This window comes from Lutra lutra, chromosome 18, assembly GCF_902655055.1.
Source record: "Lutra lutra chromosome 18, mLutLut1.2, whole genome shotgun sequence".
Taxonomy (NCBI): Eukaryota; Metazoa; Chordata; class Mammalia; order Carnivora; family Mustelidae; genus Lutra; species Lutra lutra.
This window is the reverse complement of record NC_062295.1, coordinates 39,097,481-39,124,685: the sequence shown is the minus strand read 5'-3', so window position 1 is coordinate 39,124,685 and position 27,205 is coordinate 39,097,481. Positions and strand designations below refer to the sequence as shown.

Below are 27,205 nucleotides of genomic sequence, written 5' to 3'. Positions count from 1 at the left end.
CGTAAGGCATTTGTCATCTCCGGCAAACCACTTGTGGATCTGGGAACAAGGGCACCATGAGGAGCCCGTGGGCCTTCCCATGGGGCGCCACATCTGACAAGGGGGCAGTTGGTCGAGTGGGGGCTTCTGAGCAGGGTGAGAATTGGGAGGGCAGCGACTTGTTCCTGCTCCTCAGTTTCCCCACCTGTAGAATGGGTCTCAAGAGAGGCCTCACCCCCCTGGGGTTGGGCTGGTGGTAGATGAGAGATGAGACTTGGGAGGTCCCTGAGCACACCGTCGCTGCCGCCCTCATCACCATCAGCGCTAGCCTGGAGGTCAGCTCAGAGGCGATGGGCAGAGAGACAGGTGCCCAGGCTGGCTGGATGTGGGCTGGGGTCGAGGCTTCAGTGCTGGCCTGGACGGCCTTTAGGAGGGGACGGGAGGGGGTGAGGGGACATGGCGGACTCCCAGACCTGCTTCTGAGGGGCTTTTCCAGGGTGCCTGCTGTGGGCCCTGCTGCAGGTTTCATGTCCTTCTGCATGCCTACAATGCGGTATCTCACCAAAGTTTTACCCAATTACAGTCCAAGGGGACCTCAGCCTCATTTCAGCAAACAGGAAAATTCTCAGCCTCATTCTCACGTCTCTAATAAGCACGTATCGAATTTACGGCCTTTACATACCCCCGTTGAGGCGAGTGCCTTCTGGGAATTCCCACCTCAGGTTGCTGTGGTCTCTTTTCTCTACTCGTGCCCCAAACTCCCTCTGACTTTGCTCGGCAGGTCAGCGCGTGGGTCGCGTCGGAGGAAAGGTCCAGCGGCTATCCGGGTCCACATTGCACCGGTCAGCACAAACACGGGTGATTTGGGCCAGGCATGTAAATATACGTGATAAATAGTCTGTTACTTATTTTTTGATTTCAAAAACCTCAAACCTTGAAGGAGGTTTGGAGACGCTGCTGCAGGGTGGAGGCAGGAGTCACGGTCTGCCGCAGGGTGCTGAGCACGTCTGCGCTTTGGAGAATGTCCTTCTGGTCTTTTCTTTCTTTCGACACGAGAGTTTGTTACAGTGTCAGTATCCATCTCTCCTTTAAAAAACAAAACAAGGGGCGCCTGGGTGGCTCAGTGATTTAAAGCCTCTGCCTTCGGCGCAGGTCATGATCTCGGGGTCCTGGGATTGAGCCCCGTGTCGGGCTCTCTGCTCTGTGGGGAGCCTGCTTTCCCCTCTCTCTCTCTCTGTCTGCCTCTCTGCCTACTTGTGATCTCTGTCAAATAAATAAATAAAATCTTTAAAAACAAAATAACAAAAACCTTGTAAGAAATTGAAATGCACAGATAAGTTCCCAAACTGCAGGTTACCGCTGAGCACATCTTCGCAAGGTCTGACCAGCATCCCGGTCCCGGAGGCAGAACGGCCCGGCCCCCGCGGAAGCCTTCTCGTTCTCGTGCCCTCCCGGGCCAGGCCCCTCCCCGGGCAGCCGCGGTGTCGGCTCACCAGCCACATTCTGTCCATCTCTTCGCGGAGTCGGACACTATGCGCTCTGTCTGGCTTTGCCGGTGACATTCACTCGGCCTTGTGGGTTTCCCGTCTTCGCTGCGGTGTGGTCCTCCCGGGCACGGAGACACGCGCTCTGGGAAGGAGCAGCCCGTCTCCCACGGCTGGACACTGAGGCTGTCCGAGACTGGGCTGCCCCGGACAGCCTTGCTAAGAACCTCCTTCCTTGACCGTGTGTGGATGTGGGTATATGTTTGTGCGTCCATCTGGGAGCGGACTTGGTGTGTCTGGTAGTTTACTGACCCTGAATGATTTCCCAGTTGCAGAATATTCACCAGCATTACTGAAATGGCTGGGCCATGTTCAGTAAGGCTGTGCTGCAATTGATTTAGTCTTTCTCCTGCTCCCGGGCACTTAGGCTGCTTCCCCCTTTTTCTCCTTTTCTATAATAAGTGGCCGTGGAAGTCTTCGGCCATACGTTTTTTTTTCTCTCTATGGAGTTATTTCCTTATGAGAGTTTCTTAGGAGGAAGACTGTTGGCTTGAGGGTGTGGGCTTTCCTCCTACACCCCGTGTATTTTATAGTACGTACAGGAGAAAACAGAAAAACCTCCAGGAAGAGAAGGAATGATTATTGAGGGGACGTCAGTGTCCAGGTGAAGGCAGAGACAGCCCGCCCAGCACGCCTCCCCGATCGCAGCCCTATTTGCATCCCGAGCAAAGGCAGCCAGCAGCCCCAAACAGTTTATCCTGGCTCAGCCCGTTTTTGACATTTACATAAATGTGACCGCAGCGTACACAGTCTTACCTGACCTCTTCCTTTCGGTCGACATCATCTGGGGACGAATCCTAACCCATCCCGAGGTGCTGTCTGTCCCTCCTCATTGCTGTGGAGTGTTCTGTTCCAGGACTAGCCCAGGATCGTCGTCCCCACTCTAGGACCAGGATGAGCCTCTCTGTGTCTCTTCTGCGCGTGGGCCGCCGTGGCAGGTTTACACCAGGGAAGGGGATCACTGCCGTCTGGCTGCGCGGCTTCGCACCACCCTGTTTCCCAGCACAGGGCACGGGGCTCTCACCTTCCCTGATGCACCGTGTCGCCAGGCTGTGGAAGCTTCTCCGTCTTCACGGATCATGAAGTTGAGCATCTTTTGGGGTTTGGGTTTTTTGGCTGTTTGGAGATCCTCGCTTGTGAAGTGCCATTTCAAGACCTCTCCCCATCTTGTTACTGGGGTGTCTGTATTTTATTCATTCACGTGTAGGAGTTCACAGATTCCGAGTGAGAAAGCAAACATTCTCTCCACGTGGAAGGAAGACATCCACCTTGTAACGTTTGTGGCCTGTGGTTTTGTTCTTTTTATAGCCGTATTTTTAAGAGCAGAAATTCTTCATTTGTGCGCAGTAAAGTTTATCAATATATTCTTGTGCGTGTGGGTGGGAAGAAGTCCTTCCTTGCCTCCAAGTCATCAGTGTATGTTTCTGTGTCTCTAAAATACGTAGTTCTTTTCCCATTTGGGTCTGCAGTCGACCTGGGATTGATTCTGTGTGTGGTGTGAGGTAGGGGTTCAAGTTCATTTCCCTCCCCCCACCCACACACAACCTAATGTATTGGCCTGTCCTTTCCTTGCCGGGCCTCCTTTGTCACATCAAGGGTTAATTCCTAGGTCAGTTTCTGAGTTTTCTGTTTTGATCCCTGGGTTCATTTGCCCAATCTCCTATGAAGACCACACTCTCTCAATCACTGCAGCTGCATAATAAATCATAATTATCTGATAGAGTGAAACCCCCGCTCGACGTAGTTATTTACGGCTAGAACTTGGAGAATCAGCTTGTCAAATTCCATGCAAAAAAAAAAAAAAATCTGCTGGGATTTTGATTGCAGTTGCTGCGAGTCTATGGATCAATTTGCAGTGTTGACTTTTTAATAAATGTTTATTTTCTACTTACTGCAGATGTATACACATCCAGTCCCTGTTTGTGTATGGGTTTTATACCCAGCGCTCTAAGTAAGCCCTCTTATCCATGACTGTATTTAGACATTCTTTGGGATTTCTTTTTTTTTTAATGTACACAATTGTAGCACCTGGGAAGAGCTACAGTTTTCTTTCTTCCTTTCAAAGGTGTATCATTTGTGTTTCTTTTTCTTGTCTTAAGTGTTGGAGAGAAGTGGTGGTAGTGGGCATCCTTGTGTCATTCTTGATCTGGAAGGGAAAGGCCTAGCTCACCATTTGGCAAGTTGTCTGCCGTAGGCTGTGCTCCTTTTATAAGCATTCAATTGGTATCACAGAATGACTCCCAAAGAATTGTGCCATTTTCAACATAAGCTTACCAGCACTGGGTATTATCTTTAGAGGGTTTTTTTTTTTTTTGTTTTTTAGGTTTTTTTCCTGGAGGGTTGGTTGGTTTTTGTTTTTAGATCATTGTTTCTCTGATGAGCCTAAATGGTGTCTTACTGTATCTCTTTTAAATTTGCATTTTCATGATTATGCAAGAGGTGGAACATTGTCCTACATATTCATCAGCCACCTGTGTTTTGTCCTGGGCTTCTCTTCCTCCCTCCATTTGTTGATACATTGTTGGTGTTTCCCTAACAAATCTGAGTGCGTTCTTTACAGAATGAAGATAGGTGTCATTTCCCTGTCACATTTGCTACAAATGTGTTCCCGGTGTATGTTGTATCTCTTTTAATTTTTGTTATTTTTTTTATGCTCCCTTTCCTTATTTGTATATGGTCAAATCTGCCTCTTTTCTTTTACAATTTATTCTATTCCTCCTGAGCGTGGAAGGCTTGTTTCCCTCCTGAGGACTGAGAAGTATTGAATTCTGTTTTCCTCTAGCTTTTTTTTATGGCTTAATATTTCATATTTAACTGTTTACTCCGTCTGGAGTTGGTGGGGCTGTGGGGTGTGAAGCTGGGAGTTAATTGCTTCTGCTCTTTACCAGGGGAAGGGGCCTCATTTGCACTTCCAAGTCTCAGGGCTCTGGCTTCCCCACATCTAGGCTGAGTGGGAGGAGATTAAAGGGAGGAGGGAGTCAGCCCCCGTGTGCAGCCAGCCCTGGGACTGTGGTGCTGTAATTACCTTCGGGACAGTCCCGTCAGCTGCCTCTGCCTCACTTTAAGTCTAAAGCAGAGAGCTGTGAGCCCAGTTTAGCAACATCCTAGGGCAAATCTCTTAACGTAATTGGGACTCAGTTTCCTTATCTGCGAAGTGGGCATACTAATGACTCCCGTCCAGCTGGGAGCGTGTATGTCTGGCATGTCCCACAGAAAGCAAGCAGTCAGGCAGCCCTGTCCAAATCCTGGCTCATCTGTGTGACCTTGGGCATGTTATGACCCTTCTCTCTGGGCTTCAGTTTCTCCATCTGGAAACCAGAGTGACAGTACTGTAGTTGCCCCTCGTGGGGCCCTGGGCCATGTGTCTGGTTCTTAGTTCTCCAGCAGCTAGGCATTGCATGGTTGTTGCTGCTGCTCACCTTTGGGAGAGGATGAGGAGCATCTCTGTGGGGAGGGGGTTTCCAGTATGGACTCTGGGTAGGGCCCTGGCCCAGCTGTGATGGGGAAAGGAGAGTGGGGGGAGAAGTGGCATGGCACAGAGGGCCCCTCCTTCTTGCAGCTCTGAGGGGGGTGGGGCATGCCCCCCCACTTCTCCTCCTCGCTCCCCCAGCTGTGGGGGGGATGTGCACGCAGAGCCCAGTCTCTTCTTCCTGATCTGGGCAGAAGCAGAACGTGGTGGCACACACACACAGTGCCCACCCTCCACAGCCACACGTGCACGGAGAGCCACGCACACGTATCACAGACACACGCAAGACTGGACACACAAACACAGACACGGAAACACATGCACAGATAGACCCACCACCTATGTAGACTCACAGGTCAGAAACACATGTGCTCTAATAAACAGAGGTGCAGAGACAGTGCTCCCAGCACACACGTGTGTCCCCACAGGCCACGCACACACACCAGGCACCCATAAACACACATGTGTGCACCACCCAGACGCATGTGTGCACATGTGCACACACACACACACACCAGGCATGCACACACACAACACACACGAACACATGTGTACACAAACACACCAGACACACATGTACATGCATGCACGCACACCCCAGACACACACAGTCACACTAGGCATGCATGCACACACCAGGCACATGTACGCACATGAGCACACACCCCAGACACACGTATGCACACACATTGCACACACCAGGCATGTATACACACATGCACACACGTGCACACAACACATGCACACACCAGGCACAGGTGCATGCACACATACACACACACAAGGTACGCATCTGGCAGAGCTGTGCTCCGGGCCACAGCTGGTTTTCAGCTCTCCTGCTCCCATCATGCCTCTGCCTCGCCCTTGCAGACCAGGGCCCTCCCTGGGCAGCTCCCACACCTGTCAGCCTTCACCTGCCCCGCTGCCCTGCACAGTCAGGAGCCTGGCTCTCCTCTCTGGCACTTCAGTTTTTGAGGTGATGCTGATGGCCTTCTCTCTTCCCCTAGCCTCCTCCCTGTCCTCCCCTTCTCTTCTTACCTCTCCTCCCTCCATCCAGCTCCCTCTGTAGGGGTCTGCACACGCTCACAGATATCATGAAGGTCTGGAACCGGCATGGGACCTGCTCCCTGTGCCTGACCTGCCACCCGGAGCCTTGCAGGGGTGGGTAGAGGAGGGGTCCGTTAGCTTCCCTCAAGACCCCTTGGGGTGGAGCAAGGTCACTGGGGGGCAGAAGTGAGCTCAGGACTGGATATGCCCTGAAAGGCTCATTCACCATAGCAGCTGGGAGGGGTCTGCTTGGAATTCTGAGCAAGATCCAAGAAGACCCCAGGCAGCTAGGCTTGCCTGCCCAGCCTTCCCACTTGCTCCATGGCTCCCCTCTAAGTGGGAGGATTCTCCCCCGCCCTCTCCCCCCAGCATTCCACCTCCAGGTGTCCGTGCAAGTCCCCAGCGCACAGTAGGGGCCTCACTAATGCTTCTGAATGGCAAGCAGGGGACTTGAGTGGGTGTATCACGATTGCTGAGGGCCTGTGTGTCCCAGGCTGTGGGCTCTGCTGGCCCTCCAAGGCTCCAGGTCCCCTTAGGCCTGCTGGAGTTCTTGGCCCCAGTGAGGGCAGCCCTACCTGTCCGATCGGGGTGTTGGGGAGGGAACATTGGACTTGGGTCCCAAATGATGGGGATCCAGCTGTGGGAAGATCTGGGAGGAAGCCTTCCAGGCAAGGGGGAACTTGTGCAAAGGTCCTGAGGTGGCCACATGCTGGGGGAGGGGGAGGGATGCGTTGGAGAAACAGAAAGGCAGAGGAGTGGCGGAGGGACAGAGCCTAGAGGAGTGAATGGTACAACCTGAGGTTGGCAGGTGGGGTGGGGGCCCCAGGAGAGCCCCAGGGCACCCAGCAGCACCCTCATTTCCCAGGTGGGGGCCTGGGTCCTCAGAGGGGAGGCCGGGCCAGGTAGTAGGGCAAGTCCGACCCAACCTGGGATGGGCATCTTTCTGCTCGCTGGGGGTCCTCCCTTGCCCAGCCTTGGTGGGTGGTGGGGAGCGGGCTGGAGACTCAGGGGACCCCGTGGGTGGGGCAGGCACAGCTGTGGGGAGCCCAAGCTGCTGGCATCAGCAGGAGCCCCTCCTCCTCACCTCGCCAAACAATCATTGCACAAAATATGCAAATGGTATAATTACTGTTATTTGTTTTGCTGATATAAGTGTTTGAAATGCAAATGTCAAGTTTGGGCGCATTCATTTTCCCCACCCCTCACCCTGACGTTTGCAAGTCTACGTTCAGCCCTGGAAGGAGGATTTGGGGCCCCCCTCCTGCCTCTTCCTCCTTCTCCTCCGAGGCCACTGCTCCCCCCACAGCTGCTCCCTCTGCAGCCTGAGGGACACCCAGGCTCCCCCCTCAGTGGTGCGCTGGGGTGGGGAGGAGGCCTTAGAAGGGAGACCTCCCATTCCCCTCCCCTCCCCTCCTTGCTGTGTGATCAGGGGCCAGTTATACTTGGCCTCTGGGAATCTCGGTTTACCTGTCTGTGTAATGGGCTCCCCCAGCCTCAGGCTGTGGTGTGTCTGATCGCTGTGCTCTCTGGCTCAGGAGCAATTCTATCGATGGGTTTGGGCCTCAGTTTCCCATCTGTAAAATCCTACACGGATGTGTTCCCTGCTGTTACATGGGAACATAGGGCTCCTGGATGGGCGCACCCCCAGATAGCACACAAAAGATGTGTGTGTGCGTTTTCCAGGGTGGGTGCCTGCCTGTGGCTCCTCCAACCCAGGTGCTCCCTGAGGTTTCAGGGCTCCCAGGCCTGTGGGTTCAGACAAGCCTGGGCTTGTGTGACCCAGTGGGAGGTGCCCACCATCAACCCCATTCAACAGAGGAAAATCTGAGGCATGGCCTGCCGGGATTTGTGGTGGTCTCACCCATGAGCGTGCTCGGATGCCAGCTCTGTCTGGTGCCTGGTTCCTTTCCGGCGGCTCCCTGCCCCATGAGGCCCGAGGGCCGGCTCCTCCTTTCTGGCCTCAGCAAGCTGCTCCCCCTAGAAACCCCCTCCCGGATCTGCCTACACCTTGCAGCCCCCCAGGGCCAGGGAGGCCCCGTGTATCAGATCACCAGCTTCACCCGAACCCCACCCGCTGCAGATCCCACATCATCGACAAGGTGCTGGGACCCCTATATTTCTAGCTGCGTTGCCGGGCGCGGTCTTAAAGCTCTCAGACTGACTCGGTTCCAGGAGTTCCTCAGCCCCAGAGAGGAGCGAGGCTTCCTGCCAGGCCCTGCGGGTCGACAGGGCTCGCGGCTCGTGCCAGGGATGGCACCGAGAGATGCCCTGGGTTGGGCCAATGAAGGTGAGAATCAGTGTGATCCAGGGGCCGGTGGGTCAGAGCGGCCCAGGCGTGACCTGCCAGCCGGGCCACCCTCTCTGGGCTCAGCCTCTCCAGGCCGTGTGCTGGTGGTGGTGGGGCGTGGGTGCTGGGCTACCACCTGGATCCAGCCTAGAGCCGGCATGTGGGAGGCCTGGGGTCCAGTGTGCCTGTGAGGAAAGTGGAGGGTGTGCGTGCGTGAACAGGTGTGTGTACATGTGTGTGAGCAAGCATGTGGGATCCGGGGGTCTGCAGGGGGTGCTCGTGGACAGTGAGATCTCCAGCCCAGGCACCTAGTCCTCGGTTCTGAGAACACAGCCCACTTGCAGGCCACAAGGCACCTCTGTGCTCACCCAGTTTCCGCTCACATGCGCAGTGCCCCAGGCTCATGTTCCACCTTCCCAGCTTTGCGGTGAGGTCTGAGCGTGGCCAGGAACCCGCATCCCAGCCCTTCCCGTGGCCCGCCCAGGCTGCAGCCACGCCCTGTGGTTCCAAAGCAGTTTCCTTGTGTAAAACCTGGGATTCTTTGCAAAGTGGGGCTGGGCATACCGTGAGCACTCAAGAAGCTTGCATCCCTGTTCCCCGCCGGCTTCACTCGTGAGGCATGGGTCCGGGGAGGCCGTTTTCAGGCTAACCGGGCCCAGGAGAGGAGAGCAGTCCCTGGCCGGGTGGGTAGCAGGGAGAGGGCCTTCCCGGCAGGCAACCCATGCAGGCAAAGGTCCGGGGAGCAGGAAGAAGAGGCGTCCAGGTACCTGGGCCCCGGGTCTCAGCCTGGGGGCCTCCTCTGGGGCCGCGGGTGTGGAGAGCACGCTCTTTCTGTCCCAATCACCTTTTCCAAGATAGGTTTGCCCTTATTAGCATATTCAAACGCAGTCCATTATTATTTCAATTAGCTGTTAGGTAATTAGTTCTAATTGATGAACATTCCCCCACCTCCCCACATATTTTTTGGTTATTTACATCTGCTTCTAAACCACAATTTCAGGTAATTATGTGCCACTCACTCAGACGTTTGCGCTTGCGCACACATACACGCACACACACACACACACACACACACACACGTGCGCACACACACGCACAAGCTCTTTCTCACACCACGGGTTCCTTCTTGCCTTCCAGTTCCTGCTCCTGGCCCAGGAGCCTGGGGGTTCTTGGCAGGGGCGGTTTGCACAGCTGGGGCAAGGGGCCCCTCTGGCTCCTGTCCAGGCCTTCCTGAGGGTCACCACCTGGCCTGCAGGGCCTCAGGGGAGTCCCCTTGTCCCGAAGGTGCCACCTGCTCCCCCATCACGTGCTACAATGCGAGTGGTCGGCATTGTGCCTCCGGGTTTGGTCTGACACTGCACCTTTGTGCTGTGGCCTGGGGCGTGGACACCATTCCCAGCCTCCGCTTCCCTGTCTGCAGAATGGGGACCGAGTGTGCAGGAGTGTGGCTGAACGGGGGGCATGTATCCAGGTCCACAGTGAGCCTGTGTGTGGCTGCCGGGCCTGCTTCGGGGAAGGAAGGGAGCAGGGAGGGATGCAGCCTCATGGGCAGGTGGGGGAACCAGTTGTGGGCGGACTCACTGGGCCAGCTCAAGCCTCGGCTTCCTGGCTGGTGCCCTCCCATGTCGTCAGGGACCTGGTCTGGAGTCCTTGCCCTCTGCTCCCCAGCAAGCACTCGCTTGTGGCGTGGAGTTGGGGCCTGCAGGGAGAGGCCTTGCCCTGGGTCTTTGTGTAGCCCACCTCCATGGGGGGTTAGGGGGTCAGGGAATCAGAACTGGTCCCCCCACACTCACCTGGGCTGCAGCGTTGGGGGAACCGAACCAGAAACAGCCGTGACCAAGCACCCGCCCCCTCCACCCTGCCTGTCTGACCTGCCAAAATCCTGCCTCAGGCCACTCCTCTCCCTGCCCTCTGCCCTCAGGGGCGTGGGCCTGCCTGGTGTGCACATGGAGGTGGACTCTCTGTGCATGGGGCCCACAGGACGGATATCCCCATGGCTTCTGCAGATGGGATCTTGCTCAAGCTGTGACAGCTCCCCGCACCCTTCTCACCGGCGTCCCATTCTGTCTCCCTGCAGTGGCAGCTGCCTGCGTGACCGTGTGCTGTTCCTTGGGGTCCTGGAAGGTGGAGAAGACGTGTATGACCCCCGCAGGGAGGAGCCCGCCAGCCCATACTGCCCTGGTGTGCCGTGTCGCTGCCCGGCCCTAACCGGAAGGTAAGGGGCGCTGTGGCCCATCCGATGCGCTCAGCATGCGGGGGGTTGGGGGGGCCGGTCCTGAAGACCTGTGTGCTGGGGTCACCACGCAGGTGTTGGGGGAGCCAGGCTCAGGGTCAGGCTCAGTTGGTCCACGGAAACAAGTCCCCACATGGAGCTGCTGCCCAGCCGACGGGGTATTCAGGCCGAGGAACGGGCCACCTCAATGTGTGCACAGTGGGGTAGGGGCTCCACCGTCCCCCCCAGTGAGTTGGGGTGCCATGTGGGTTTCATCCTTTGCCACCTCGCGGAGCTGGGCGCCATGCTGTGGGCTTCCGTTATATGTTGTAGGCCAAGTATACGACGCGCCGTGTGTTAACAGGGACTCACCCCGTGTATTTGAAAAACAGGGTCTCCAATGGAGAAAGTGACCCGGAATGCCAACTTGAGCGCCTTAGGAAGGGGAATCAGGCAGCCTTCCGGTGGCACAGTGGGTGTCCTCGCGGCCTGGGGTGCTGGGCCTGCCAGGAGTTAGCTTCCTCAGCACTGTCCCAGGTCACAGAACCCCTCTTGCCACCTGTGCATTGGACTCCGCCGTTGGGGGCCCTTCCTGCAGGGGTGGGACTGACTTCTGTTTGCAAACCCAGTTCTGGTGCAGGTGCTCCTACCCGGTAGGTGGCCCATCTGTTGGAGCTGGGTTGTCCTGGCTCACGTGACCAGCAGGGGGTCAGTGACTCGATACCTTAAAATGTGTGTTTTAGGGTTTGGAGTTTTGCAGTATGTTGCTTGCCTGCTGCATCCGGGCATCGCAATCGTGATACTCAGGCTCTTCCAATTCTGATGGACCGAGAGAGGGAGCATTTGGGGATACGGGGCTCTGTCCTTGGTGACAGGGAGGAGCAGAGACTCCTAGAACTTCCAAGGGCATGCCTTCTTCTGGTGGTGTCAGATGGCTCCCCAGCCTTTTCCGTGGCTTTAGCAGGAGACTTCCAGGAGGGGAGCGCCAAGGAGGGAGGAGAGCCCACCATGAGAAGAAAAAGCAGGGCTTTTTGGGCAGAAGGACCAGCTGGGGAAGCAGAGCTGAGGCGGGACAAGCTTAGTGTGTGTGAGGTTCATGGGGAGACCACGCTTGCTGGAACCTGTGGGCGTGGGAGTCACGGGGTTGCAGGGCAGACAGGGGCTAGGTCACAGGGCGGGTGAAGCTGCCTGGTCATGTTCCTCCAGATGTCTGTGGAGTGCCTGCCATCTGCCAGATACTGTGGAGCTAGAGACACACATCCCTCTAGGAGCTCCGAGTCTAGAATGAGGGAAGGGGCGTGAGGATGTACAGTTCATTCCACGTGACGGCTGCGTCCCTTCAGCGGACATCAGGAAAGCCTGGGATGAGGGGCTGGGGTCTGACCCCATCCCTGCCACTCATTTCATGGGACAGTGAACAGCACCTACCCCTCCATAGGCCTCAGTTTCCCTGTCTGAAACATGAGGGTGTCCCCAAGGACTGTCCTGAAGGATGTCCCCTGAGGCTAAGAGATACTGAGAGGGCAGCGTGTGTGGTCTGGGGTTGGGGTCAACTCTGACCATGCCAGGACACAGAGACCCATGCAGCAGCGGGGTGGGCGGGCCACCACAGGCCAACAGCACCCTTCAGAGGTGCTGGGGCAGTTGGGTCTGGGCTGGGTGGACTTGACGGTGCTGACCCCAGGGCATGGGCCAGCCCGAGCAGGATTTTGGCCAAGACTCCTGGCGATAGCCCTGTGCTTTCCCACCTCTGTGCATTTGCATAGAGCACCCTGTCTCCCCACTCTGCCTATCCTTGGGGTGGTATGGGTGTCCCACAGACCCCATTCTGATGACTTTTGCATGTAGAGTGTTGAAAGTCACCTACTACCTCTGACCTCCTGTTTCTTTTTTTTTTTTTTGACCTCCTGTTTCTTATCTGTAAAGAGTAATAACCTCTCCCAGAAGGTGAGCATTCAGCAGGACGTGCAAGTTGCTCAGCATACAGTAGGCACTTAAGAAATGCTGGTAGTTATGCCCCCCTTTCTGAGCACAAGATAGCAGAGTCTCTGGGATGTCACGTCCGAGCAATGTTTATTCTCTGCCTTCTTCGAAGCCCACACTCAGGCTTCCCTGAGTTGCTCCCAGGTCCCTGGAGCCCAGGGGGAGCCCGGCAGGGCTCAGTCCCCCGTCAGCCCCAGACCCGTCCATCTCCGTCCTCTCCCTCACCTCAGGGCCTCATGTTCTGCACCTCCTGAGCCTGGCAGGTGGCAGTCACTGAGCGAGTATGCGCCTAATGAATGGAGGGATGTTTCCTAGCCTGGCCCACCTAGGCTGCAGGTGGGAGACCAGATGGCCTGAGGCTCCTGCAGGGTCCAGCAGAGGCGTGCGGACCACACACAGTGATTCAGGAATGTGGGTGCGGGGTGCACTGTTCCCGAGATCCCGCACAGACACAACGTTTTATCATGCAGCGAGTTGAACTTTCTCAGTTCTATTCCTGCCTCCCTCCCTCCCTCTGTTTCCTGGTCCTGAGGCCTCGTCCCTGGAAGTTGCTTTACTGAAGCAATGACTAAGAGGCCAGAAGGAGGCTTCTGTGTGTTCTGATGACCCCAGGTGACCTGCTGGCCCCAACCCAGCCCTGGCCCTGTGTTCAGCACCAGGGACAGAGCCATGGCCAGCCCCACGCTGGGCCCCTGGGTACCATGGAAGGCATGCTGGGAAATGGGGTCTGGGGGCCAGCAGAGGCAGAGCCCAGCCTCCACTGTAAGACCCCTGCCCCCAGGCCTCAGTCTTCTCTGGGAAGTGGGGGTGATGCTTTCCCTAGCACAAGCTGGCATGACACACGGGTGACTTGCCCAAGGCCACCCACCTTCTCCCTTGCAGTCCTGCCCCTCCCCCAGCCTTCCAACAGTCCCCCTTCCCTCCCCCATTCCCAGAGCAGAGTTATTTATCTGCCTGATGGTGACAGGCGGCAGTGGCTGGAGTTAAAGCTGCTGTCCGGAGATCAGCTGGTGGCTGCAGAGCAAACAGCCCGAGCTAATTAGCAAAAGGTCACTCCAGCTGCTCGAGCCCCGCTTCTGAAGTCAGGCCTCACAAGTCGGGCTGGAAGGAACCTGGGACTTTGAGTTAGTGGCTTGGTTACCAGGACAGCTTCAAACCGCTGGCCACGGCTCATCGCCTGACTGCCCGGCCCACGACTCTAGGCTTCATTCGCCTAGAGATTCCCAGCACCAGGGGTCCAGCCGTCCGCCCACTGCCCCAGGCTGGACAGTCCACAGAGACTGCGTCCCCAGCCCATGTCGGAGGGCAGGCCTCCCTCACAGGGCCCAGGGACAGACTGTCCCCAGCGGCAGAAGTGTGGGGCTGGGCAGTAGCCGCCCACGTGCCCCCACATTCCCTCTGTGTTCTTACTGTTTTTCTTTAAGTAAATTCACTTTTAAAAAACTTAAATAAATACATTTATTTAAAAGGGAAGTTTTATAGCACTACTACAAATGGAAAACAAGCCTCCTTTGCCATAAATAGAATTCATAATCATAAAAATAAATTCAGTGGAAACAAAACAACGTTATTAAATTCTAGTTAGATGCTGTAGCCCAGGGGAGGCTTGGAGCCCAAGGCCTGCTGTTGCTTTATTAAAAAGGGAGAACAGGAAGTGTGCAGAGGTGTTCAACACTTACCAGCCCCAAACCGAGACTTTCTTTTTGATGTAGTTAGAAGCCCTGAAAAGAATTACATTGAAGGTAACTAAGAGAATTCAGCATTATTTTCTGCTGCATCAGCCGGGGACTTGGTTTGGCTGCATGAAATGGAGACCCTGTCTTGTGATTGAGCCCCGCATAGGGGTTCTCCTTTCTCGTGAAAATACAGGGTGGCCGTAGTGTGGTGCACAGCCCGAGAAAGCTGTCAGTCATCACCCCACATAGACTTCTTCTTAGACATTCTTAGCATTTGTCCTCATGGCCTCGAGATGGCGGCGGCTCCTCCAGCCATCGAGTCTGCATTCCAGGCAGCAATAGCAGTGGTGAAGAGAAAGGAGTGTGCTGGCTGGGTCGGTTCCTTATTATCTTATTATTATTATCCTTATTATCACGAAGATCATGGTGGGCACTGGAGCCTGTGCTCTCACCCACCATGGTCCACTGTTGCCTCACGGACATTCTCACTGAAGAGTTTGCCTGTTGGCTATATATTGATGTGCTGTCTGTCATTTTCCAGGCAGTAGACCCCGGGCATGAGGTTACATACTGGCATCTGTGGAAAGAGTCACAACCCGTCCCAGGACACCCTCCTGGAGCCTCCCCTTCCCCCATACCTGGCTTCTGCTGCCCATAGTGGGCCCAGCTCAGGGTGGACCCTGCGCTGTCCCCACTCCCCTTCCCTGAAGAATAGGCTGTCCTCACCACCTGTGGGGCCAGGTGGGGGGTGTTGCTGGAGAGGGTCCAGGTCAAGCTGCCCACCTCTGGGCTGCCCTGGGAAGGAAGCAGCCCCTCCCCTTCCCCCACAGCTCTCTTGGGGTCCTGGTTCCCCATGCTCCCTCTCCAGCCTCCCTGAAGCCCCTCCTGAAGCGGTTTGGTCTCTCAGCCGGCAGCCCGGCTGGCCACAGGGCTGCATTGCTGCTGCTATAGGTCTTAATTTGTTTTCTCATTTCCCTGTGGAATGCGTACCCTGGGTTTCTGGCTCTAATGAGCAGGAGTGGGCGGGCCTCGGGGTGCCTCCCGCCTCTGGCCTCTCTCTGGCTTGCAGGCCCTGGGGACCCCTTCTCTGTCCGTGCAGGGCTCCTGACTCGGCCCCTCCTTGCCACGGGCTTTGCTTTTCTGCCTGAGCTGCTTTTCGCCTCCTCCCATCATAGACGTTATTCCTGCCTCTGGCCTTTGACCCCTATTTTTGCCACCAGTGCAGGGGTCCCACTGCAGACCCCATTGCTAACCAGCTGTGCAGTCAGGGGCAAGTCACTTAACCTCTCTGTGTTCTTTGTGTGACGGGGACAACAGCAGCTTTTCCTCAGATCTCTGATAAAGTGAACGAGGGGCGCCCCACCTGTGCCTCTCCTGTCCTCTCCCCACCAACTCCGGCTTTGTGGATGTCCACATTCTGCACACATGTGTGTAAGCATCTCTGCGTAGGTGTTCCCATGACCCTGGGGGGCTGGGGGCTGCTGTGCCTGTTGTCATCCTATCCTGCCCCCCCGGCTCTACATGGTCAGTGCCAGTGACTCACAGCGGCCTGGTGCCTCAGCCCCAGCCTGTGAACCCTGAATCCGGCATTGGAAGTGGGGCTAGGGGTCTGTGGAGAGGGGGAGGGTCTGGCAGGGAGGCCTGGTGCGGCCATGGGGTTGATGGGAGAGGAGGGGAGGTGGTCGGGGGAGAGAGGCTTGGAGGAGGCCAGTGATGGGAGAGGTGGAGAGCCCAGTGTGGGGAGAGGCTTGGAGCAGACCAGCGATGGGAGAGGTGGGGAGCTGGTGGGAGAGGCTTGGAGCAGGCGAGTGATGGGAGAGGAGGGGAGCTGGTGGGGGGAGAGAGGCTTGGAGCAGCCCAGAGGAAACGAGCAGACAGGGCTGTTTCTCACAGTAATGATCTGATACGGAGGGACGTGGCCCAGAGCTCTGGCAAGGCTTCTCTGCCAGGATGAGGCAGGGAGGGCGCAGTGGGCTGGGGGAGGTCTCCCTTCCTGAGCACCTACTCTGCACAGGCTTTCCATCCTAGTCCAGAAGACTCTGCACCACCTCCAGTACTGGGCCTTCTGGTCCAGGGGCCCTGAGTAACTACCCCAAGGTCTGCAGGTGGAGGGAGGTTGTGAGTCCTGCCCAAGGCATGTGCCTGGGGGGTCTGACATGCACCCACCTTGTGGAAGTATCTGGGCTCTCTGATGGGGAGGAGGGTACACAGAGCCGCCTGCAGGGACTCTGCTCCAGGCTGGCCCTCGCCCTGGCACACGGACGTCCCCAGCCTGGCCGCTTGGCGCTGGGCCCTGAAATGCGGTGTGTACGTCAACCGGAGGCTCTTCTGGGCTTGCCAGCGGCTGCTCTGAGTCTCCTGGGAAAGGCAGGTGGCGGCAGGGCCTGTGCTGCTGTCCTACTGTGTGCTCCCACAAGCCTAGTTCTGGCTGGGGATGCGGCTGGGGGGAGCAGGGCGCCAACCCTCCTGCCCCAAGACAGGACCATGAGTGCACACTGGGCTTGGAGCAACAGGGCTTCCTGCAACTCCACTGTTCCAGGTGGGGCCTGGGACACAGCCCCCACTCCCTGACAGCAGGGCCTCGGGCAGGCTGTCATGTCTCCTCCTGAGCATCTCTGCCTTTCTGAGTCTGGGTTTGAGCTCTTCTGAGGCCGGCAGGGTTGGCCTTCCCCATTTTTGCCTCCGGGAGCATCTAGGCGGGCCTGAGGTATCCAGGGTCCTGACCACCCGCACAGTGTCAGCAAGCTGAGTGCCACCCGTCCCTCCTTGCCACGCCCCGGAGGTGAGCTCCCCACCAGCAGTACCTGGTCAGGTAGCCCTGACCCCCTCTAGTGCCCCTTTCTGCATCCAGGGTCTGGTGTGGACACATGTGTCCGGGAGGATATCTGTGGCTCAGAGATAGCTCCCTTCCCCAGTCCCGTCCACCCTGGTCTTGTCCGCAGTCCCTCCTCCGTGTGTGGCTAGGACAGGTCCCCCTGCACCTGTCCTGTGTGCGTGCCGTTGGAGCCCTTCATAGCTGGGCTGTGTGTGTTGTGGCTGGTGTCAGCACAGTGGACACGCACCTGCTACCCATGAGAATGCATCATGATGCCAGCCCACATGTGGGATGGGCCACAGCCATGACAGCTTCCGGTTATTCTGCAGGGTCCCTGCAGACTCACGGTTCAGGGTCACAGACCACACCTTCTAACTCAAAACAGCCCCTTCTCTGCTCCTGGCATCGCACTTCTCCTGCCTTGACATGCTTCCTCTCATGTGCCCCCTTAGAAGCTGGTGTCCCCGAAGTTCCTGCCCCTTCTCATGCTGCATCCATTGTCCTGCCTTGGGGTCTGGGGTCAGCTACGTCCCCATGCAGACAGCGCTGGTTCTCTGCCCAGTGCGGGCCATGGGGACAGAGGAACCCCAGATCAGCATGGCTCTCTGAAGTTCTTATAACCTAGATGTACCCATGTCCCCAGCTCCCAGACCGACGGCCGGGCATCAGCGGCTCCCTGGGGCGGTCTGCACACCCTCTAGGGTAGGGTTTCTCCATGTCGCTGCGTCAGGACGGCTTGTGCATCTCTGTGGCTGTGTGATAGCTTTTTGTCATGGCTGCACCGCTGGGAGCTATGTGTCTGCCTGTGGACGAGCGTTTGGGTAACGTCCGGTTTGGGGCTATCCCGAGTGTGGCTGCTGTGTACACCCTGGACTCCCATGTGCTCTGTCAGGTGTATCTGTGCCTCTCGGCTCTGCCCACGTCCCTCTCTTGCCCCTCACTGACCGGGCTTCTGCCCCTCTCCCACGGACTGCAGATGCTTCTGCTCGATTCCCTGCACACCCACGGTTGTCCTGCAACAGTCCCTTTTCCATCAACAGCCAGAGTCGTCATTCGTCCTCTGCACCAAACCTTCAGTGGCTTCCTATTACCCCTGAGATAACATCCTGTCTCTGGCAGGGGCGCTGGGGTGAGATCAAGGCTCCCAGCAGCCTCGAGGGTCTTTTCACCCTCACCCTTCTGGCTCTTCCGGCCTCCTTGGCCCTTCCCCTGTCCTGTCTCCCCCACTGCCTTTGTAGGGTTGGTCTTTCTCTGTTCAAGTCTCTGCAGAAATGTCAGCTCTCTGGGGGAGCCCTCCTGGGCCCACAAGACCAGGCTGCGTCCCCGGCTGACCCACGTACTGGTTGAAACTTGGGCGTCCCTCTGCAGCCCATTAGCCCCGCCTCTGGCTCATGGCAGGGACCCGCTCGCCAGGTGTGGACTCTGAATGGGCAGGGCAGAGCTGCAGCCCCCATGGTGTGGGGGCACGATCAGGGAGCCCCAGAGTGGCGTGGTCAGTCATCCAGCGGGTCTGCAGAATGAGGGGCCGCCGACACGGAGCCCGTGGGGACGTGCTCTTCCCAGGGCAGCTGGCACGTATACAGAACTGTCTTGAGAGCCAAGGACATAGCAGGGCCCAGAGGGCTCGCCTCGGACAGTGGAGGGATGGGCACTGTGGTCCAGCAAGGAGGACATCCCTGGGGAGGCCCATGGCTCCTGCAGCCTGGCCCTGGCGGGCTCTGGCCACCCCCACCTCTGTCCCGGGCCCCAGCCCAGTCCACAGCATCCCAGCATGCTTTCCCTTGTGAGCCCAGCCTGGCCCGACACCTCTCCTTTTCAACCCCACGGCACACCTGCTGTCCTCCTCAGGAGGAAGCCCGCATCCCCGAACCTGGCCCCCCGCCTAGACAAAGCCTCTACGCATTACCTCTTTTGGGAAGAAGAAGGCAGAACCAAGGTGCGGGGAGGCAAATTCTCTAGCCTGGTCCGTGGGCTTCCTCCTCCTGCTTTTCATTTCCCCAGAGGCCTTGCGGATTACATCAAGCCCCTTGTCCGTGCCGGGGGCCAGGTGGGGAGGGAGGCCTGTCCGGCCTCCAGAAGGAGCACTGGGCCATCTTCAGCAGCCCAGCCCGATCTGGGGGTGGGGGCAGGGGGTAGACCAGATGGCCCTTTGTCCCAGCCTTGTGTGGCAGGACTGGCAGCGTGGGGTTCTGACTCCGAGTTCCTCAAAGCCCCTTCCTGCTCCTGGTCCCCGCGGGCCCTTGAGACCACCTCTCCCTTCCCGGCGGGACTGGCTCTCCTCCTCCCCTGAGCCTCCTTCCTGTCTTCGTACTTGGGTCTCTCTTCATGGGATGGGTTGGTATGGTTATTTTGATCAAACAGTGCGAACGTTGCTTCGTTATTACGGGAATCAACCGCAGCTAAATACCGAGTTCGCTCAGCCACGCTTTCTCCGATGGCCCCGGGGCTGTCCCACCCACTCTCCCGGCCCGGTCCGGCCTGGCCTCCCCACAGCTTCCACCTGTTTTCTCCTCAGCAGAGCGAGGACAGTGCACGCTTCTCCGCTCCTTCGTGATGCTGCGTGTGTGCTAACGTTTACAGAAATGTGCCACGGGGCTGGTAAAGTCAGACCTCCGTGGCTGGAAGCCGCCGTTCCTGTAACAGATTCCCAGCCCTGTGGGGCCACTGTGGGCCTCCCACGAGGCCGTCACCAGCCAGGTGGCATCTCTGTCTGCCAACCTGGGCACTTGACCCCGCTGCTCCAAGGCCCCTGTGGGTACTGGAGTGGCAGGCAGATGGGGGCAGCCTCCTCCCACTCCCTAACCCCCCAGCCCTGGGCTATGGCCCAGCCCCAACGCCCTGGGGCTGCGGGAGGGCTAGAGAGGGCTCAGGAGAGCAAACAAAGCCTTTGTCCTGGTTGTGCCACAATCTTCTGCGTGACCTGGGGAAAATGCCTTTCCTTCTCGGGGCCTGAGTGCACACCCTCACGAGGCTGAGGCCAATGTTGGGAGGTTCTCTCAATGTGGTTCCTCAGGCACCCGGCTTCGTGGCCACCCCCGTCTGCCGCTGCCGGGCCCTGGCCTGGGCCGGGCACACAGCCACTTTCAACACCATCAGATGAAGAAAGGCCAGAGCTCAGGGCCATCGGTCAGCTTGCCTGTTTGCTGGGCGCCAAGTTACACACCTGCCAAGCTCCATCCGTCCAACCTTTCCTCTGCGCGTGGTCAGAGGTGGGAGGGGCTCAGGTTTGAGGAGGGCCCTGTGAGGGAGGGACTGTCTCCAGACACCACGGGTCAACATTAGTGCTCTGACGACCAGAACGGGGGACACCCGTGACCGGGGCAGCCCTGGAACAGAAAGATCTGTCTCCCCTCTCTCCTCTCCTGTGACCCTCAGGCTCTTTCTTCCCCTCTCTGGTCCTCAGTGCTCCCATCTCTGCAAAGGGGGCTGTGCACACCTCGCTGAAGGCCCCAGGCCTTCAGCTCCTGGGGCTGGTACCCCCACCTTGTGTTCAGCCTGGCCGGGGGCCGAGGAGCCTGGGCCTGGTCCTCAAGACCAGAGAAAACAAAGCATGAGCCAGAATCCGTGTCCCAACCAGGGCAGAGGGCACGTGGCCCGTGGCACAAACGCAGACACCCAGGCCCTACACTGGACCTGTCGAATCAGGAGTAGAGATGGGTCCCGGAAGTCTCTGTTTTGTAAAGGCTCATGAGTGATGCTGACCGTTCTCCTGGTTCTAGGCACCTCCCTGCTGGGGGCAGTGCCCTCTCTGACATCCAGCCTCTCCTTGCACACCTCTGGTGACGGGGAGCTCAGTCGCACACAGCAGCCCATTCCTTTCCAAAACATTTAAAAATGTATTATAAAATATTGCAGACGTTTCAAAGATTTAAGAACTCTCAAATAAATATTTCACTAATTATGAAATATTTAATACAGCTAAAGGTGTGAAGAGAGATACCCTGAGAACCCGAACGCTGTCCCCTCCAGCTGAGTGTCAGTCCCCGCACGCTGCCCGGGACCTAGGGAAGCCCTGAAGGGGTGCGAGAAGGTGGGTGTTCCAGTGTTCCTCGCCCCCCCCACCCCTGCCAGAGCCTCTGTGTGCCCCTCTCAGACCACCCCCACCCGCCACCTTTCTTTCTGAACATCCCATTGTGGTAAAACACACCAAAATTGGGCTCATGGGCTCCGTACGTCTTGATCTTTGTGCTATGCTGCCTAGATGTTTCCCAGTGAGGCCGTGTGTGTTAAACCTTGGTGAGCAGATTCAGGGAACTCTCTGGGAGGGTGAATGGGTCCACCCCATGGCCTGGGAGGCCCTCCTCTGCAGGTGGCCTCTCAGCCAGATACCCCCATGCCCTCCGTCCTGCCTTCGCGTCCGTGCTCCGCCAGCTCTGTCACTTTCAGACGCGCCCTCCTGGGCCTGTTGGCTGCATGACTTGTGGGTGGGCACTGGGGCTCTGGGGCCAAGGTGCCTGGGTTTCAGTCCTGCCCCATGACTAAGCAGCTGTGGAAACTCAACCAAGTTCATTAACAACTTCGTGCCTCTTTGGTTAGGTGGGTAATACTAGTTCCTGCTTCACAGGACTGGCCCCAGTACTAAATAGTTTGATAGACGAGAGTTTAGCTCCTAGAAGGTGCTATAGGAGTGTGGGCTCTGGTCATGTTCCTTGGAGTCTGGAGCCAGACACTCTAAGCACAGGCTGAGCCGTGCTGCCTAGAGCCGGGTCATCACCTTCTCTGTTCTCCCTGCTATATCTCTATTAAGTCAGCCAGTTACCTTCTCAGGTGGCCACATTGACCTGTCCAACCGGCTCTCGCTTCATTCTCTTCCCCACGGGTGATGTGGAGCCATGCTGACCCCTTCCTGGCGTGGTTTTTGCCCTGTGGTATTCGTCGAGCTGGAGGGAGTGCTTGGCTCCCGGTCCTGGCCTCCATCCTCCGTCCCCTTCCTACAGGTTCTCAGAGTTCACCCAGGCTGCTGCTCACACGGATGAGGACAGAGCCCGGAGACCTCCCCAGATAGCCCTGTGGGTGCCCCCCAGCCCCTGGATGTGTTCTGCACCTCCCCCCACTCTGCGGTCACTCTGGGTGTGTGGTCACTCTGCCACCCAGGCACTGCCCTGTCTTGTGCATGCCTGATAACTGGCCCTATCCCCTGTGGGAGGCTCGGTCCCCATGAATGTCACACTGTCCTCTAGGAGCCTTTGGGGAGGAGCGAGTAGGGGCAGGTGCCCCTGGCTTCCTAGCACCTGCTGGGCAGTCCAGGGACTGGGGTGGTGACCCCTGGAGTCCCAACACTATGTCCCAGAGCCCTTCCCTGAAGTCCCCACCCCTGTAGCCATCCCCGGGGCCTGATACTGGGGGGGCAGGGTGCGGGCGGCCAGGGGGGAAAGCAGCTCCCTCCACGCACAGAGGCGAGGCCAGTGGCCGGTGGCAACTCGGGTGACAGACGGACAGACGGCCGGCCGACAGACGGAGGCCCAGAGCCAGGCGGGCAGGCGGTGAGGGGGCGGAGGCAGTGTGAACCGAGGCAGTAATGTGCTCGGCGATGAAGGATCGAGTCTCTGAGGGGAGCGCGTCCTCACACCCCACTTGGGTGCTTTCCAGCACTGTCAATTACTCCGAGAATTGAATGTCCTCCAGCTGCTCCGGCGGTCGGACTCCTGCCCACCGCGAGACAATAATTAGACGCCTGTGTGTGCGTGCGGGTGTGTGCGCGTGAGGTGCGGTGGGGGCAGGCAGAGGGCCCAGGGCTGCGGGGTCGCACTCTGGGGACACACACGTGCGGTCGCCATAGACACTTCCTCCCTGTGGGTCTCAGGGCGCTCGATACAGGCCTCCCAGACCCTCACCTCGAAGCTGCCTGGGAGGGGGACCCGGGTCAACGTCTCAGCCCAGCCCCCTGCCCACCAGGCTTCCCGGCTTCCAGTTTCACTGACCTTGGCCCTTTGAAGGCTCCATGAGAGGCTCTATTTAGAACAGCGGCATATGGACCTCGTTGGATTTCTTGCTCAGACATATGCTGGGAGGCATGGCACAGCCAGACGCGCTCCAGTCCCCCTCCCCAGCCACACACACAGAGTGAGGCCTGGCCGGAGCCGTCCCGGCCCCACATGGTGGTCCCCAGCACCCCTGGACCTCAGGAACATGGGTGGGACTGTGGGAGAGGGGAGCCCACCCTCCGAGGGCGTCTGCGGTCACTTCTCACCTGGGAAGGGTCCCCGAGCACCTCTTCTCCCAACCGCCCCACCCCCCAGAACACAGACCAGTGTGCTGCTGGGGGGATAGCATCAGGGAGAATGGAGCCTGTGTTCCCCACCTAGAGGAGGGGCAGGGGGCTGCCAGGTGTCCCCTCCCCAGGGGACACGGGACATGTTCTACATGTTCTTAAAACATGTCTGTGTCCCTCCGTGGGTCAGAGGCTGTGCCGCTGGCTGCCCAGCTCCCACCGGGACTTCCTTTCATGTCCTCGTCCAGCTGGCTGACTGCAGTCCCTTCCCCAGTGCCGTCTGGCAGGGGGCTCCGGCTGTGCACGTGAGGGTTCATGCTCAGCTCCTTGCACTTGGGAGCTCTGCTCTTCGCACAGCAGGGAGAGCTGAGGGGTCCGGCTTGGTCCTTCCCCACCCTGAGCTTTCCGGGGCCCTGACCCCTGGCTGGGCCCCCCAGCAGCCTCCACTCCCCTGCCGTCAGCCTGATGTTGGGAGGCAGGCTCTGGTCGGCTCCGTGGCCCCTGCCCCCGAGCCCCGGCCCCTCCCCACCCCCGCAGAGCGTTTCGATGACTAACAGCAGAGCGGCCCCTTCCAGATCAATCCCGGTCCTGGTCTCACAGCTCTAATTAATGTTTGCTGTGTCATTAGATTGATTTTTTATGGACTCCGAGAGCTGGCGGGGCCTCAGAGGGACAGCTGTGGGCCGACTGCAGCCCATCCCCTGGGAAAGGGGCCACCCAACCCTCCAGCTGCCCAGGCCTGCCTGCACCCCCTGGACTTTGCATCAGCTCTTCTTCAGCCCTGTCCTCACATCCTGGCGGCAGCCAGAGCCTCACACGGCCCCGTTGGATGTGGCATGGTGCACGAACACACGTGTCTTGCACAGGCCCCTTGGTGAACCTGTGGGCTCCGTGCACTGTCCCCACTTCCCAGAGGAGACAAGATGCAGCTGAGAAAGTCTAAGGGGTCTGGGGGCAGATGGTTTGCATCCCATGAGCCTCCGCTTCCGGGGACACCTGCCACACTGGGTCCTGGCCGTTCCCAGACGTGGCTGCGTTTACCTGTGAGCAGGGGCCCATGGCCCCATTTGTCAGGGAGGTAAACCGAGCCTCGGAAGTGAAGGCATCTGCACAAACCTGCTGGCCTGGAGAGCACCAGGGCCTGAGTCACACATGGGTCAGAAACCCCGTTGTCCAGGCTGCCGCCCAGGGGAGTGGGCATGGACGGGCCTTCCTTGACCCACACACTGCAGAAGCCGCCCCCCCCCCCGGACTGTGAGGGTGAGGAGTTCCCTGTGATGGGTGGGTGGGGGGGGCTCTCCCTCTCCCTGTCGCTGTCCTCGCGCTCACCTGACGCTCGGCATTGTGTCATTGTCTGCTGCCATGTAACAAACCACGCCAAAGCTCGTGGCTTTTGGTGGCGGCGGCTCTGTCCACGTGTCAGTGGCCGAGGGCCATGCCTGGGACAGATAGGGCTCAATTCTGGCAGCGCTGGTGGCCAGTGTGGTCAGGACCACCAGATTCAAGGGATGCAGAGACAGACATCCCGTGCAGGGGTAGGTCAGCGTCCCAGCGTGGCAGGCGGACAGGGAGATGGTACCATCTTTCAGGGGTGTCCTTCCTGCCAAGCCCCTCACTTCTGTGGGTTTTCTCCTCAGAGTGGACTTTCTGAGAGGGTCCAAGGCCTTCCCTCATTTTGTGTTTCCCGTGCCCCTGATGCCCAACGTGACGTCCATCCGTCTGCATGTGGGTGACAAGGAACACAGACCAGGAGGCCCTGCAGGGTCCTCTCGGCGGGTGGTGTCACAGTCCTGACCTCCCTCAGGCTGGTGTCCACTTTCCCAGCACATTTCCCTGCCGTGTACCGGCCTGGAGCCAACCCCGAATCATGAAAATCTGGAACGTACAAACAACGAACTCAGAGTGACAGTCACTTGACGGAGTGGTCCGTGGTGTTTGCCCACATGGCTTTGGGAACACGTTCGCCATGGAGGGGCCCCGAGCTCAGAGACCCGGAGTCTCACCGGAGCGGGCAGCTGCCATCTGCAGGAAGTCACCCCGGTGAGAGAGGGTGAGAACGGCCCCAAACCCCAGACTGTGAACACCATACAGAAACGAGACCTCACCCAGATCTTGCCCCTGGGGATGGGATCAGAAATCCTCTGATACACACAGATCTGTGTGTATCTGTGTGTATCTGTATCTGTGAGATACACACAGATCCCGTTTCCCAGAATGTTAGGTCATCCACTGTGATTAGGTAGGATTTATCAGAAGAATTCAGAGATGGCTTAATAGTGGGGAAACCTGTTAATATAATACATAACAACCTCAACAGGTTGGCCGTGGGACCCTGTTGAGAAATGACAAGAAGCATCTGACAGAATCGAGCTCTGGTTTCCGATCTTAAAGGAACTGCTAAAAATGGAACCGGGGATGGTTTCTCATCCCGGTAAAGAAACTGTCCCAACTTCACAGCCAGGACCATGCTAAATGATGAGATTTTTCAAATTCCTGGGAGTTCAAAAACTTTTATTTAGAAAAAAAAAAAAAAAAAAAAAACCACCACCAACAGAGCCCTTTATCATTGTCCAGAAATCCTGGACATAGCAATAAGACATGAAACAGAATTAAATGTGCTGTCTCTGGGAAAGAGTTGTAATCATTTGCCGGCAGCCTGTTCAGAGGCCCGAGGAAACCAAGAAGCCACTGAAGTGGTCACTGGAGAACTTGGTGAAAATAGTGAGCTGGATATTGAACAGACATACACAAGTCAGTAATTCTCATCTGTATCCGTGACAGCTGGTCGGAAAACATAATGAGATCAGCGGTCCCCGCTCACAGTGGCAACAACACAAACACCCCGTGGGATTCCCAGGAATGCAGTTATGAGAAAAATCTGAGATCATCTTGCAGAACTCTGCGGAGTCTTCCTGGGAGACCAGAGAGAAAGCGGGCGTCACGGGACAGGCCGTGCCAAAATATTACAATCCCGAAGGTTCTTCCAAAGTTAATTTGTAGGCTCCGTGGGGTCCCACCCGCATCTTGGCTGTGTGTTTGGAAGAACTGTGCCCAATCACCTGGGAGAGGGACGCTGAGCCAAGGTTCTAGAAACGGAGAAACATGAAAGGGTGTCTATCGTCCTCTGTGGGCAAGCTCATTACAGAGTTTATGTCCCAGGGACATAAACAGGGCCGTTTAGGTGTCACGAGAGGGGCAAGGGGCCACCGATACAATGGCGGTCCCCAGCAGAGGTGTCTATACCAATGGAACTGTGAGCCACCTGGCGGGGTGTGTGACTGGGGTGGGGGTGGGGGTCCACACATAGTGCCACCGAACAGCCGGTGCGTGGAGACCGTCTGGGGAGAATCACGACATGGAGCTACCCTCCCTTACAGGTGACGGGCTGAGCACCTCCACAGGCTCAGTCCCCGTCCACTCCCTACCCTGTGCCTGGAAGGGACGGGGAAGAGCCAGCCATCCATGCCTGCAGCCCCCAGTCTGGCTGATAGGGTAGACGCACGGGGGCACAGCTGGGCCACTTCGTGCTTACGAGGAGAGACCCCAGCCCCTCTCGGGAGTCCAAGCAGAGACCACAATGGTGGCAGGGGGATGTGTCCCAGGCTTGGAAACAGCAGCTTAGAGAAAATGCAAGAGAAGCAGGTTGACTATCGCCTTACAGGGCAAGGTGGGGGCAGAGAGAGGTAGGCAGGCAGGGACATGGGCTCTCTTGAGGGCACTGGGGAGCCATGCGGGGTTACATGGGGAGGGCAGGCTCGACCCGACTCACCCTGTGGGGCATCACAGATCAGCCGAGGGAACAGATGATTCACTATATGGTATTGGACGTTTCGTTGCCTGTTGGTGCGGGGTTGGGGGGATCGATTTTACTCCTTCACCCCAGTAAAATGCCTTCTAGGTGGGACCCTAGATATGTGAGCAGACGGAGGTGATGTCTGCTCTTAGGATGGCTCGGGGCTCCCCAGGCTGCCAGGCAGCAGAC

General features: G+C 57.8%; 1 protein-coding gene across 1 annotated transcript in view; it reads left to right on the top strand.

Annotated features, from left to right (window-relative positions):
* Positions 1 to 27,205, top strand: part of LOC125091126 (basic proline-rich protein-like) — a 64,371-nt gene that overhangs the window by 27,860 nt on the left and 9,306 nt on the right. Inside the window, exon 2 of the mRNA XM_047714563.1 lies at positions 10,404 to 10,541. Coding sequence (XP_047570519.1) covers positions 10,404 to 10,541 — 138 coding nt within the window. The remainder of the gene's footprint in view (positions 1 to 10,403; positions 10,542 to 27,205) is intronic.